Below are 13,812 nucleotides of genomic sequence, written 5' to 3'. Positions count from 1 at the left end.
CGGCCATCTTGTCAGGGGACACAGGCTCAGCGGAGGCTATCTTGTCTGGAAACACTGGATCTGCAGACGGGACCTGAGCAGTCTCTGGATCTGCAGACGGGACCTGAGCAGTCTCTGGATCGGCAGACGCGACCTGAGCAGTCTCTGGATCGGCAGACGCGGCCTGAGCAGTCTCTGGATCGGCAGACGCGGCCTGAGCAGTCTCTGGATCGGCAGACGCGGCCTGAGCAGTCTCTGGATCGGCAGACGCGGCCTGAGCAGTCTCTGGATCGGCAGACGCGACCTGAGCAGTCTCTGGATCGGCAGATTGCCTCGGTGGAACCGGTAAGACGAGACACTGGGATGGCCCTGGCAGAGCGAGGCGCTGGAGCGGTGCCGGCAGGGCGAGACACTGATGAGTGTTATGTGGCAGGGCGAGGCGCTAGAGAGGTGCTGGCAGGGCAAGCTGCTGGAGTGGCGCCGGCAGGGCAAGACTCTGGGGCGGCGCCGACAGGGCGAGGCACTGGGGAGGTACCGTCAGGGCAAGCAGCTTGGGGACGGCCTCCGGGATGACAGCGGGCTGTACGGGGACTACCTCCGGAACCACAGCGGGCTGCACGGGGACGACCTCCGGAACCACAGCGGGCTCCACGGGGACGACCTCCGGAACGTCAGCGGGCTGCACGGAGACGACTTCCGGGACAACAACGGGCTGCACGGGGATGGCCTCCGGGACACTAGGGAGACGGGAAGTCTTCTTCCTCGTTCTTGTCCACGAGCGACTGGGTGCTGTTCCCTCCACAGAATTAACCGGGAGCGCAGCACTCTCCTCCCTGATACAAGCACACAAAGCATAACACTCATCTAACGTCATGCATGGCTCCTCCTCTTCAGCTTGATTCCCATTCCGCTGTCTCCTCTCCCTTTTCGTGATTGAGGAAAAATCACAAAAACTCATACCGCTGGAGCTATATGGGGACGGAGTCATTCTGTCACAGGGACACACAGGAAAATAGGTAGATCCAAAAGCAGTATGGCAGTAATGATTTATTAAAGTATAATCCAACTCATCATCATCCAGGCAAGGTTCAAACTCCATGTTAGCAATCCAAATACAAATAAACAAAACAAGAAACAGGCAGAAACACAGACCTCTGACATGTGGTGACAATAAAACAATGACTCCGTGAAAGTTAGTTCATGCATTCATGACCTCGAGACTAGATTACTGTAATGCTTTATTAGCCGGTTGTCCTGCATCCTCAATAAACAAGCTACAGTTAGTCCAAAATGCCGCCACTAGAGTTCTTACTAGATCAAGAAAATATGATCATATAACACCGATTTTATCATCACTGCATTGGTTACCTATAAAGTTCTGTATTAATTACAAGGTATTGCTACTGACTTATAAAGCCCTAAACGGCTTAGCTCCAGTCTATTTAACGGATCTTCTATCGCCCTATAATCCATCACGCTCTTTAAGATCACTAAATTCAAGGCTTTTGGTCATACCTTGGATATCCAGATCCACCAAAGGAGGGAGAGCATTTTCACATTTGGCTCCAAAACTCTGGAATAGTCTTCCTGATACTGTTCGTTGCTCAGACTCGCTCTCCCAGTTTAAAACTAGATTAAAGTTGCATCTCTTCAGCCAGGCATTCATATAATATTTTTAATCTTACAGTTCAAACTACAATCCGGCCTCTAGTTCATAAATGCCAAAGGAGAACTGGCCCCCGACTGAGCCTGGGTTCTCCCAAGGTTTTTTTTTTCTCCATTAGGTCACCTGATGGAGTTTTAGGACACCATTAGGTCACTTGATGGAGTTTTCCGGTTCCTTGCCACTGTTGCCTTTGGCTTGCTCAGTTGGGGATATTTTGGGGATATTTAATTTAATTTGATCAATCAATAAATTCCACTAGAAACAAACCTTGTTGTATTATTTTAATTTAATACTGTGACGCTGCTTTGATACAATCTGTATTGTGAAAAGCGCTATACAAATAGACTTGACTTGACTTGACAAGGACTAAAAACAGACAGGGTATTTATACACAGACAATAACAATGTGATAGGGAACAGCTGAGTGCAATCACGAGTGATGAGAACAACAAAGGATTATGGGAAATGCAGTTCCAGAGTGAATGGTGACAGTATGGGGAAGAGACCTCTAGTGGACACCCGGGGAAACATAAACCAGACACTGTGACAATTAGTTTACTTTTCTTCCTCAAGACACACTAGAGAAAAGTATATAAAAATATATAAAAATCCTTTAAGTGTATTTTCTATTTTCTGATTTTGCAATAATTGCTTTTGAATTCAATCTAAAAATATAATTAATTATTTAATCAAACTATCAAATCAAATTATTTAATTTAAATCAGCTAAAGTTTTTTAAATGGGTCATGATTTTGACATTGGTGCTTTGGCCTATATATGTCCATTATTTACAGACATGTTAATTTGGACAACATTAAGTTAAAGAGGGCTGACTTCATCATATTAAACTGTGCACGTATCTTTTAAACACCTACCTCATGTTCTTACTCCATCCATAAATACACGTCCAAGAGTTTTCTTTATTTCGTATAGTCTACTTTTCAGGGAGGCTATTTTTAATGTGACCCATGTCAGATTAAAATAACAATTAGGCCTACAATAGGGACAATTCAGTTCACAGAATAGGCCAAGGTTTATATTTTTATTTAATTGCTAGATTTAAATGACATAGGCTAGTTAACATGAGCACACACACACACAAACATGTGACCTCTGTCTAGTAATAGAATGTGCACTGTGTGATCGATCTAGAATAGATCAAACTGAGGCGAATATGTCTACACATGCGCGCGACGCCAAGAGCACAAATGAACGGAAGCCTCTGTCCTGCCTTGACATTGAAGTGCTGCTTAATTCCGTTGGATATTGATGCGAAATGAGTGATTTCATTATCAGAGTTTTACCCGTTTGTCATGTAGATGTTGCACAGTAACAGAAAGACGTTGGCCTATGAACAATTTCTTATTTTATCATTATCTTTCATTTCGTCTTCCCAGGGCCGGCCCTGACCAATTTGCTGCCCTAGGCAAGATTTTACCTGGCGCCCCATGCATCACAGCCCATTTCACCCCGTCATTGTGTTCATGATTTAGCATATATATATATATATATATATATATATATATATATATATATATATATATATGCCTATATACACACACACACACACACACACACATTACAGCCTAAACACAAATACCAAGAGCATTACATAGCATTCAAGTCAAGTCCCCATTATCTTTTATAGCACGATTTACAATAAAGATTTAATGTGAACTTTCCAAAAGTTTGGAAACATTACTATTTTTAATGTTTTTGAAAGAAATTTCTTCTGCTCATCAAGCCTGCATTTATTTGATAAAAAATACAGAAAAAAATTTAATATTGTGATATATTATTACAATTTAAAATAATTGGTTTTCAATTTATTATACTTTAAATTATCATTTATTTCTGTGATGCAAAGCTGAATTTTCAGCATCATTACTCCAGTCTTCAGTGTCACATGTGACATCCGGTCTATCACATGATCCTTTAGAAATCTTTCTAATATGATGATTCATTATCAAAGTTGGAAACAGTTCTGCTGCTTAATATTTTTTCATAACCTGTGATACTTTTTTAGGATACTTTGATAAATAAATAGTAAAAAAAAATTTTTTTAAATGTTTTAAAAATAGAAATCTTTTGTAACAACAATATACACTACAAAATCAATACTTTTATTCAGCAAAGATGTGTTAAATTGATAAAAAGTGATCGTAAAGATGATTTATATAATTAGAAAATATTTTTATTTTATTTTAAATAAATGCAGTTCTTTTTAACATTTTATTCATCAAATATATTAGGCAGCAGAACTGTTTCCAACACTCATAATAAATCAGAATATTAAAATGATTTCTAAAGGATCATGCGATAGACTGGATGTCACATGTGACACTGAAGACTGGAGTAATGATGCTGAAAATTCAGCTTTGCATCACAGAAATAAATGATAATTTAAAGTATAATAAATTGAAAACCAATTCTTTTAAATTGTAATAATATATCACAATATTTATAATTTTTTCTGTATTTTTGATCAAATAAATGCAGGCTTGATGAGCAGAAGAAACTTTTTTCAAAAACATTAAAAATAGTAATGTTTCCAAACTTTTGGCCTGTACTGTATCCCCACAACTGCACAACTGTAGAGTAAAACATTAATAAAAAAGTGATAATAAAAAATGCGTCTTAAAACTGACATGATTGTTACAAAACCACACAGTCTGGGGACTCTGGAGAACTCAGAACAACTGCTAACATTAAGTTTAAGGTAAAAATAACTGCCATGAAATTATAGTATCTTACTCCTATGCCATAAATTGTTCATTCACTACATCACTTTACCTCTGTCTTTATCCCCTTTTATCCTCTTCTCTTCTTTTTGGCACTGTATCTATCGCAGACTATGCTCATTTATAATGTGTCATGTAAATTCGGCCTTCCGTCACAATCAGGAAACTTTCACCGCGTCTAGAACTGGCGCGAGCTGCCAGGCCCGTTTCTACGAGCTGTGTGTTAACAAAAGCAGTGCTGTCTACATTGGATGCGGAGTCGCGCACGCTACACAACAAATTACCAACAACTGATCGCGCGCGCGCTCTGTTTCTGACGCACTTCAAGCACTCGATGGGCGGGGGACGATTGGTGAGCCGGACTTTTTTTTTTTTTTTTTTTTTGGTAGTATTTCGAATTAATGGTTTTAAAATAGTATTATATATAAAAAAATAATAATAAAAAAAAAAAAAAAAAAAATTCACTCGTTCACTCATTCTGGCGCCCCTATGGATGAGTGGCGCCCCTAGCATTTGCCTATACCGCCTATGCCGCGGGCCGGCCCTGCGTCTTCCCCGCAGATTTGTGTTACATATGTAGGCCTAAAATATAGCCTACGCTAAAAAATTAAATTAAAAATAAAACACTGAAAAACTAATGAAACAGAATTGTAAAGTGGAAACGAAATAAAACTAGAAAAAAATAGATTAGAAATTCATAATGAAAGAAAAAATTAAAGCTATTCGGTTGTTAAGTCGTGACGTAACCAATACTCTTTCCGGGTCCAAAGTCCAGGTCCTCTCTACCTACCTACCGCTTTCGCTGGTGTTTTGGTTATTATTGAGTGTTTTTACAATGCCGCAGTGCTGTGTCCCGTGTCCCGAGCTAACTCACTTCAACCTCGTAAATCTTCTTTTTCATTGATGCCTGGACTCTACCCTTAATTATGCCACCTGAGTGATGAGCTACACTAACCACTCTGTTGGTGTTAAAGGAATTTAAACCCTTTTTGACCGCCAAGGGTGCCTCACTAAGAAGGACGTGATCGTAAATAAATTTACAGGTTCCACCGTTGTTATTTCTGGACGAGAGGAGCGCTTGGACCCAAAACGTCACGCGTGACGTCAGACTTAACAATCGGATAGCCTATCGCCTGAACGCTTTTTTACCCACCCGAACACGATTTAAAACGACTATACACGGGTTTCTTGTATACAAACAATACCGGATGCGCGCGCATCCAGGAGGCAAAAAACCGCTATCTGTTATGCCGAGTTCTGTAATAAAAGGATAAAATAACATTGTAATTAACGTAGATTTCGCATTGTTTGTAATTTTTTGTTGACTCAATAATAAACTGCAATTTCAGAGTTGGATCTGTTTGTTTGTGTTTCATATTAATATAACATTATGTAAAAAGTCCAACTGTTTACGAATCAAAATCCGGACATACTGTGATGCATGTATGAATTATCATGTTAGACTAAGTTAGTAATGTAATAGTCAATGTTAGCAGTGCAGCATCGCCCGAATTTGCTTTTATATAAGTTAACCTTGTTTACGTTACTTTACGACCTGCAACATTTCATGACTTCACACATATAACGTTACTTACTGTAAATCAAAGATTTGACGATGGATTATGTGCTGTCATGAGCACATACTAGAGTTTAACTGCTCAACCAGTTATGAACAGTGAAAAAAATACATGTTTATTTTTTCAAACAGCTATTTAGATCGCAAATTTGACATTTAGTATACCAAGTGTGTAGTATACTACAAGAAAACATTCAAATAAATGCTGGTCTTTTGAATTTTCTATTCATCAAAGAATCCTAAATAAAATATGTCACAAAAATAAGCAGCACAACTGTTTTCAACATTGATAATTATCAGAAATGTTTCTTGAGCATCAAATCATCATATTAGAATGATTTGTGAAGGATCATGTGACACTGAAGACTGGAGTAATGATGCTGAAAATTCAGCTTTAATAAATTACACGTTTTCTTTTTGAATGCATTTTAAAATGTATGTTCCAATAATATTTCATAATATTCCTGTTTTACAGAATTTTTGAGCACAAGAGACTGCTTTCAAAAACATAAAAATCTTACCAACCCCAAACTTTTGAACAGTAGTGTATACATGGATTTCGAATAAAATAATTATATATATCAGGCCATACAATTGCTGGCCACTTGTCATCCACAATCCAAAGATCGTCATGTATTGCGTAGGGATCCGGCAAGATCTCACCATTGCTGAGAGTAAGTTTTTTAATATTATCGCCACGTTATATGTGTGAAGTCATGAAATGTTGCAGGTCGTAAAGTAACGTAAACAAGGTTAAATTATATAAAAGCAAATTCGGGCTCTATAGATGCTGCACTGCTAACATTGGCTGTTACATTACTAACTTAGTCTAACATGATAATTAGCATTTTGACTTAGCGACAACACCACCACTATGCTACTAGCCTACCCTAAACCGTTTAACGTTACTCTGGTACGAAGGCCGCGGGTCTTTTCTGCCTCCTGGTTGCGTGCGCATGCAGTGATGACGTCGCCGAGAAATCCATGTATAGGCCTCACCAAGTAGCGCTGATAACTGTATAAGAAAGTAACAAATAAACGTATTAATTTCCCATAGCTAACGTGTTCAGCAATTAATAAAAATAAATAAAAATAAAAACAAAGTTTTATTTAGCCTATAATTCTAAAGAAGAAAAAAAAAAACTATATAGCCTGGCTGCGTCCAATATAGCCTACGGCAAGAAATCCCGAAGCCTCAGAACGCAGGCTCACACACTCCGTTTGCTGTGCGTATTTTTATTTTGTCATTTCATCTGAATATCAACATTTTAAGATGTCAGCGAAACCGTTTTGATGTTAATCGATCTAATTTTTTGTCTCTGGACAATATGATGACATTTATTTGAATATCAAAGTTTTTTTGTGTTTATTTGCAATGAGGGATTTGTGGATGTTTCATCAATGTATTTGGATTCGTGGCATAAAAGTTACAGCATTTTGTTACTTTTTATTATTTTAAATTGAATAATTGTTGTAATTTATGGGGTTATTATTCAGTAGTTTCATGAATTAGATGAAGCCTACATTTCAGACATCTTCGCGGCTAGTTAAGAGAAATCATAACTATTAGATTCATAACCATTTGATTTCATGGTGTTTCTATTATGACATATCTTCAATTAAAATATGGGAAATTAGAAAAGTAAATATTCATATGCCTGCACATAAGTCATAATAATTTGACCTTTCAAAATTGTACCGTTACTTAATTGTCAAAATAACATTTTAAATAGAATAGCTCTAATAGATTTAGTATTTAACATTAATGGCACTATAACAATATGTAGCCTAAATATTAATAAGAATTAGCCTAAAGGGCAACTTATCCCTCTTTTAATATTTTAGGGGGCCAATTGATCACTCTTTTAATATTGTGCTACAACAACTAAATTAGCAAATGTTTATATTTATTTATGTTAAAATAACACATTGGCTTATGCATCTCATCCTGCACATGCTAAACTTGCAGGGCCAAAATATGTTACAGTCTAAAAGTAAATCCACATTTTTCTTAAGGGGGCATCTTCCCCCATGTTACCCTAGTGTACAAAGAGCATCACAATGCTGAAAAAAAACACACAACAACTTTTGGATTTGAATTAAAAATAATGAATTATTGTTGTGTTTCTGATTTACATCCGCAGATCAGTTGTCCACTGTAAACGTGTCACATGAAAGCACAATGAGCCAGTGCTGCTTCTGCACTGCAAACGGAGCAGCCTATGTGTGTGAACCCAGCAGCTGAACCTGGCGTTGTTCTGACTGAGCAACTTCTAGAATGGAGAAGAGATACCAGTCTTTTCTTCATGATCTTCATGACTCAACAAGTGGAGGCACACAGCTAAAAGAGGTGGGTTGGGTTTGACTGGGAAAGCTGCCAGTAAAGAAAGCCTTGTCATGAATCCCCTGCAACACACACAATGGTGACAACATCAGACAATTATTCCGTCCAGTCATTTCAATCCATTTGAAAGCAGCTCTTACATTCTTGCATAGAGAGACATTTTGTATTTATTTGTAACATCACAACCATCAGGAGCGAAGACAACACAAAATCATATATAGCCTTGTTGATTTATTAAAAAACAGATATTTAAGTGAATACACAGTAATGTTAAATGATATGACATAAAAACACTTAATATATAGCAGGTCCAGTTTATCTCATGGTGACCAGGAAAAAAAGATGCATACAAAAAGTTTCACTTTTGGTCACTTGAGGCACACTTTAAATGTCAGAATTACATCACTTTAGATAAAAATGATCTTCACGGTACCACAAATAATGCCATAGAACTAATTACAAATATGGATGACCTTTGTGACTTGGACTTTCATAATTCAGAATCCTCTCTCTCAGATCCACCTTCACCTGGAGTGTAGTCAGACCTATGAATTTTTTTTTAAAACAGTTCCAAATATTATAGAACAACAAATATATAAAAAGACAATTATTATTATTATTACAAAAAACTGGTAATATGTTTTTTATTGCTTAATGTGTACCGGAGGCACATAAATATTCTTATCTTGATAGGGTAATATCATTAGTATGTACATCCAACGACCAACAACAGCAATACTGAACACAAACATTTATAACAGGCACTTACCTTCTTACAATTTTCTTCCAAAAAACCCAAATGGTAACAGACAGGATGGTAACAAACACAACCACACCCCCCACAATTACACCAATGTGCCAGTTGGGAGAAATTGCTGAAACAAACATGACAAGCAAGAGGTGTGCACATGATAAAGACAAACTCATGGTGGACTTTTCATAACTAATTTAAGATGTTTACATTGGTTACCATCATCTTTGTCTCCTGTAAATGTGTCATTTTCTGGCAGGAAGTCATGTGTAGCTCGATGTTTCACTTTAAACAAACACACACAAATGCACACCTTATTTATGCTGTTACATTTAATTATCATTGCATGATGCATCTTCTCAAATAATGAATGTAAGTGGTAACAAAGACTCTCTTTCTGCCTAACATCTCCTTTCATGTTTTGGGTGAACTAATCCTCTAATAAACAGGCCTAAGATGTTTTATAGACAAGATAATTTATGGTGTGATGCTTTGTGGTGCTTACCTGTATAATTGATAATACAGTGAAACTGTAACAGAACAAAAATAATATCATTAGGACCTCACCTGCCCGCATTCAAATTGATATTGGAGTCTATGCACTGCATTTATTTATTCAGCACTTATGATCTTATCATGTGTAAATACACAGACAGATACACATTTGTTGCTATTACCTGAATGTTGTCACAGTGGATTTGCCATTGAAGGCTTGCACAAGTGCTCAGTGTCAGGTTCTGAGGAGTCACTGCCACAACAGATCCTAACTTCTTCCCATCAATATTAGTTGAGTCAACAATACACGTTCCATTCTATGCACAAAAAAAAAAAAAAAAAAAGAAAAAAAAAATTGAAATAGCTTATATTTGTAATATATTAATTTGTCTTTTAAATGAAACAAAACAAAAAGACGTGCTTACCGTATCATACCATCCATGTTCGCAATGGCGAACTCTCAGGTAAACTGTCATGTTCTGAGGCACCTGGTATGTAAATCCCTTGGAGGTAACCATGTACTCACATTGAAGTATTTTCTGCATTGTGGGACATTCTGAAAAACGCAAAACACAATGCCATAGGTTACAAACTGTAAAAGGTGTGTAGGCTATATGCTCATTTTTAAATTCACGTAGGCCTATAGAAAGTTTAAATCAGGCTCGTTCTATAATTCTGTGTAAACGCAATCCAGGCATCTCCATCTTTGCAATCGCCAAGTTAATACCAAGTTGCATTTATAAAGCATTACATTCAAAACCCCCATATACGACGACATGCATGCAGTGCATACACATTCACTGTGAAACCAGGTTATAAAATATAAAATTATATTACAGGTGTCAGGTTATATGATATAAAATATCATAAATATGCCGATTTATATTTGTCAAAGCTGACTGAACAGTGATGAGAATATTCATTCGGAATAAATTATATTTACAACACACACACACACAAATCAATTTTTTTTCCTGGACAAGCAAATGTTTTTACTCGGACAAGTGAATGACCGACAGAAGGACAATCAAAAGAAAAGGCTTATGTTGAGCCTTTGGTATATATTTTTGTTTGTGTCTATTTTTTACATTTATTTACCCATACACTTGTCTTTAGGAAGCAGTCTTTTTCTTCTGCCATTCATGCTCAGCTTCGTGCAATTTTAAGCTTTTCTTGGTTCAGCTATAGGCTACACAGTCTGAAAAGGTTTTTTGGCAGTTTGCTAAAATTAAAGAGCCATTCTAAGAGCCATCGTTTAAGCTGTTGACTTTTCTACCTTGAGAAAGAGCGTTAAACGAAAAACTTTAAAGGGCATGACAAATCATGACATAAGACTGACATCACTCACAACGTACCAATGCATTGAACAAATATAACGTCTGATGTTTGTATACATAGGCTATACACATGCAAATGAAGTCTCAAATACATCAATTTCATTGCTGCTGTGTGTGTTGTCGCGTTAACGCGGACAAATGGTGCGTGTTGACACGGTCAAATTTCACGCGTTTCGTTTAGTTTAAAGCGTGTGGCAGCATTATTTACATCATAGCCTACGTCACAGATGCTTTAAATCAGAAAGTTTAAATCAGGCTCGTTCTTAACTCTGGGTAAACGCAATCCAGGCATCTCCATCTCCCAGAACTCCAGGGTTTAAGTTCTGCTACACCAACGCTATCTCACGACCAATTCGTACGAATGATAAAAAGTTGGCTAATTTAGGATGACCATATTCCAGGTCATGTCCGGCCGGGATTTCGAGATCGCCCGAAATATCCGCGATTCGGCTTTTGCTTTCTCGTCGCCATTCATTTTGTTTACATGTACACCTTTTGATTCAGTAGTACTGAATTAATTCCGATTGGTTAATCTGAATGTAGTGTTTACATGAACGCTAAACAAGTGATCGGTTGATGTGCGTTCTAGCATTGCTAAGAAAATTCCTGTGTTTTCGTCTCGATCGTGATCCGTGTGAATCAGAATGCATGACCTGCAAAGCTGGCACGTACGTGTCAGTGTCAAATAACGTAATAATGTAAACATAATGAATGGTGACTGTAGAAAGCAAAAGCCGAATCCCGGGCATTTTGGGCGATCTCGAAATCCTGGCCAGATATGTCCTGGTTAAACAGGACGTATGGTCACCCTAGCTAATTCGTACTAATTCGTACGACCTCACTCGTACGAATTTGTACGATTTGTCTAAACCCACGTGATGGGTAGGTTTAGGGGCGGGGTCAGGGGTAGGTCATTCGTATGAATTCATACGAATTGGCCAATTCGTCAAATATGTACGATTTTGCAAAAATCGTACTAATTCGTACGAGTCAGGTCGTATTAATTCGTACGAATAAGCCACTTTGTAGAATTTGTACGTTTTCCCGTCAAGAATAATGTGAAAAGTAAAACGTTTATTATACCGCAAGCTAGATGCGCGAGCCTCTATTGCGCGAACAAGAAGAGAGTAGGCATATAAATCAATTCCAGAATTAAACTATATCGATATTGGACAAATACTTGAAATACTTGAAGAATTTACGCAAAAAAAAAAAGTTATTATCACTGATGTTGGTATTACACTATAGCTGTAAGTTGCAAGCTTCTATTGCAATGTCTTACCGTTCAGTTTGTTGGAAGCCAGATATCCCGCACATAGTAACATCAGTACAAAAATCAGGTCTCTCATAATTGTTGTCATAGACGGACTGCAGCTTCAAACGGACTTCTTCGAATGTGACGATAGGCTACTGTGCTAGACAGGGGAAGGAGCTGTTGTATGAATGAAGATTGGGCACAAACGCGCGAGTGTGTGCTGTGCGCACGCATATTTCCTCCTTCCTGTTTCTAACATGTTACCTCTAACATGTTACCCCTCTCTCTTTTTTTTTACTGGTCCAGATTAATTATTTGATTTATAACTGTGTGAGATATGTTGCTAAAGAAGACATACAATACATTTGAAACTAAGGCCAAATGTGAATGCATGCAGTACCAAGTACCAACTGTGATATTAACTTTTAGTTCGAGCTCTTGTAATATAATTTTTTTATATATATATTGGTAGACTCCATGTTGTATAATATGTATTATTTTGAACTAATAAGTCAATGTATAATGCAATGGCTATAACATTAAGTGTATTGAGAGCAGTGTTCTGCATGAAGCTTTTGAATGAACCATTTCATTGTGTGACTCACTAATACACAAAACAAATCATTTGTCGCCATCTACTGGGGTGTTTTCCAGAATGTGACTTACCCGGTTAATTAGGAGTAAGTAAGCGGATAACCTCTGCTTTCGGTTCCAAAAACGGAGGTAACTTTCGGGTTATGTAAGTAATAGCAACTGACTCTCTGAGGATAACCTGCTCCGGATCAGGTTATGTTGCAGGGTTAGTTTGTTTCAGAGAGGTTTCCGAGCATGGCGTGCCCTTTTGATGAGGATCCTGTGGACGTAGAGGCACAGATTATACGGGTTTTTTTTCGCCGTGAGAGGGTGATAAGACCACGTATCGATGTCTTTTCTTATCCTAACGAATATTTGCAGGAGCGTTTTTCTAGGGAGTCGTTAATTTATTTAACAAACCTACTAAAACCACACATCTTCTCAAACGTGACAAACCGCGGGTCAGCGCTTAACGCCGAACAAATTCTTTGTATTGCTCTGCTTTTTTTTGCTACGGGGAATTTTCTCTACAATGTGGGCGATGCAGAGCATGTGGGAAAGGCAACAGTGTATAGAGCCGTTCGTACAGTATGCATGGCACTGAAACGGTTTCTACACACTTTTGTACAGTTCCCTGGCCATAAACATGTGCGCTTTATTAAAGAAGAATTCCACAGGGTGGCAGGTTTGCTCTCAGAAATTCTGTCATCTACTTCAATTAAATGACATTTCTTAATAGGTAGATTTGACTGCACACACACACACGTAAAGGCTACACAGACTTCTGAAACTTGTAATTAATCTTAATTTCAGGGTTCCCAAACGTGATTGGGTGCATTGATGGCACCCACATTCCTATTAAAGCTCCATCTATCAATGAGGGAGACTAGGAAGTCTGTGCATAGCATCAATGTGCAGGTAATAACTATATTTTGGCTCCTTAATATTGGTGTTACAAATAAACTTATTGTTCTCCACAGGTAATATGTGATGCAACCCACCTCATCACTGATGTTGAGGCAAAATGGCCTGGGTCTGCACATGATGCCAGAATATTTAGGGAGTCATCTCTGTGCAACAAATTTCAACAGGGTA

At 37.8% G+C, this 13,812-nt stretch overlaps 1 protein-coding gene and 1 long non-coding RNA gene across 6 annotated transcripts in view; one reads left to right on the top strand and one right to left on the bottom strand.

Moving 5' to 3' along the window:
- Positions 1–13,691, bottom strand: part of LOC309483810 (uncharacterized protein) — a 107,535-nt gene extending 93,844 nt beyond the window's left edge. The window contains exons 1-8 of one of the 3 annotated variants that reach the window (XM_082149839.1): positions 12,172–13,691; positions 9,978–10,108; positions 9,735–9,869; positions 9,563–9,587; positions 9,277–9,342; positions 9,076–9,181; positions 8,760–8,851; positions 8,099–8,353 (exon numbers count right to left, since the gene is read on the bottom strand). In XM_082149839.1, the coding sequence (XP_082005965.1) occupies positions 8,797–8,851; positions 9,076–9,181; positions 9,277–9,342; positions 9,563–9,587; positions 9,735–9,869; positions 9,978–10,108; positions 12,172–12,250 (597 nt within the window). In that variant the 5' untranslated portion in view covers positions 12,251–13,691 and the 3' untranslated portion in view covers positions 8,099–8,353; positions 8,760–8,796. The other 2 variants (XM_082149838.1, XM_082149840.1) reach the window with 2 other exon arrangements.
- Positions 1–13,812, top strand: part of LOC309483821 — a 172,667-nt gene that overhangs the window by 148,924 nt on the left and 9,931 nt on the right. For 2 of the 3 annotated variants that reach the window (XR_014200653.1, XR_014200654.1), the window contains exons 5-6: positions 8,107–8,312; positions 13,698–13,809. This is a non-coding gene — a long non-coding RNA (uncharacterized lncRNA). The remainder of the gene's footprint in view (positions 1–8,106; positions 8,313–13,697; positions 13,810–13,812) is intronic. The other variant, XR_014200652.1, reaches the window with a different exon arrangement.

Source organism: Leuciscus leuciscus (assembly GCF_965113295.1).
Source record: "Leuciscus leuciscus genome assembly, chromosome: 20".
In the NCBI taxonomy this organism is placed as follows: domain Eukaryota; kingdom Metazoa; phylum Chordata; class Actinopteri; order Cypriniformes; family Leuciscidae; genus Leuciscus; species Leuciscus leuciscus.
This window is presented reverse-complemented; position numbering and strand designations above follow the sequence as displayed.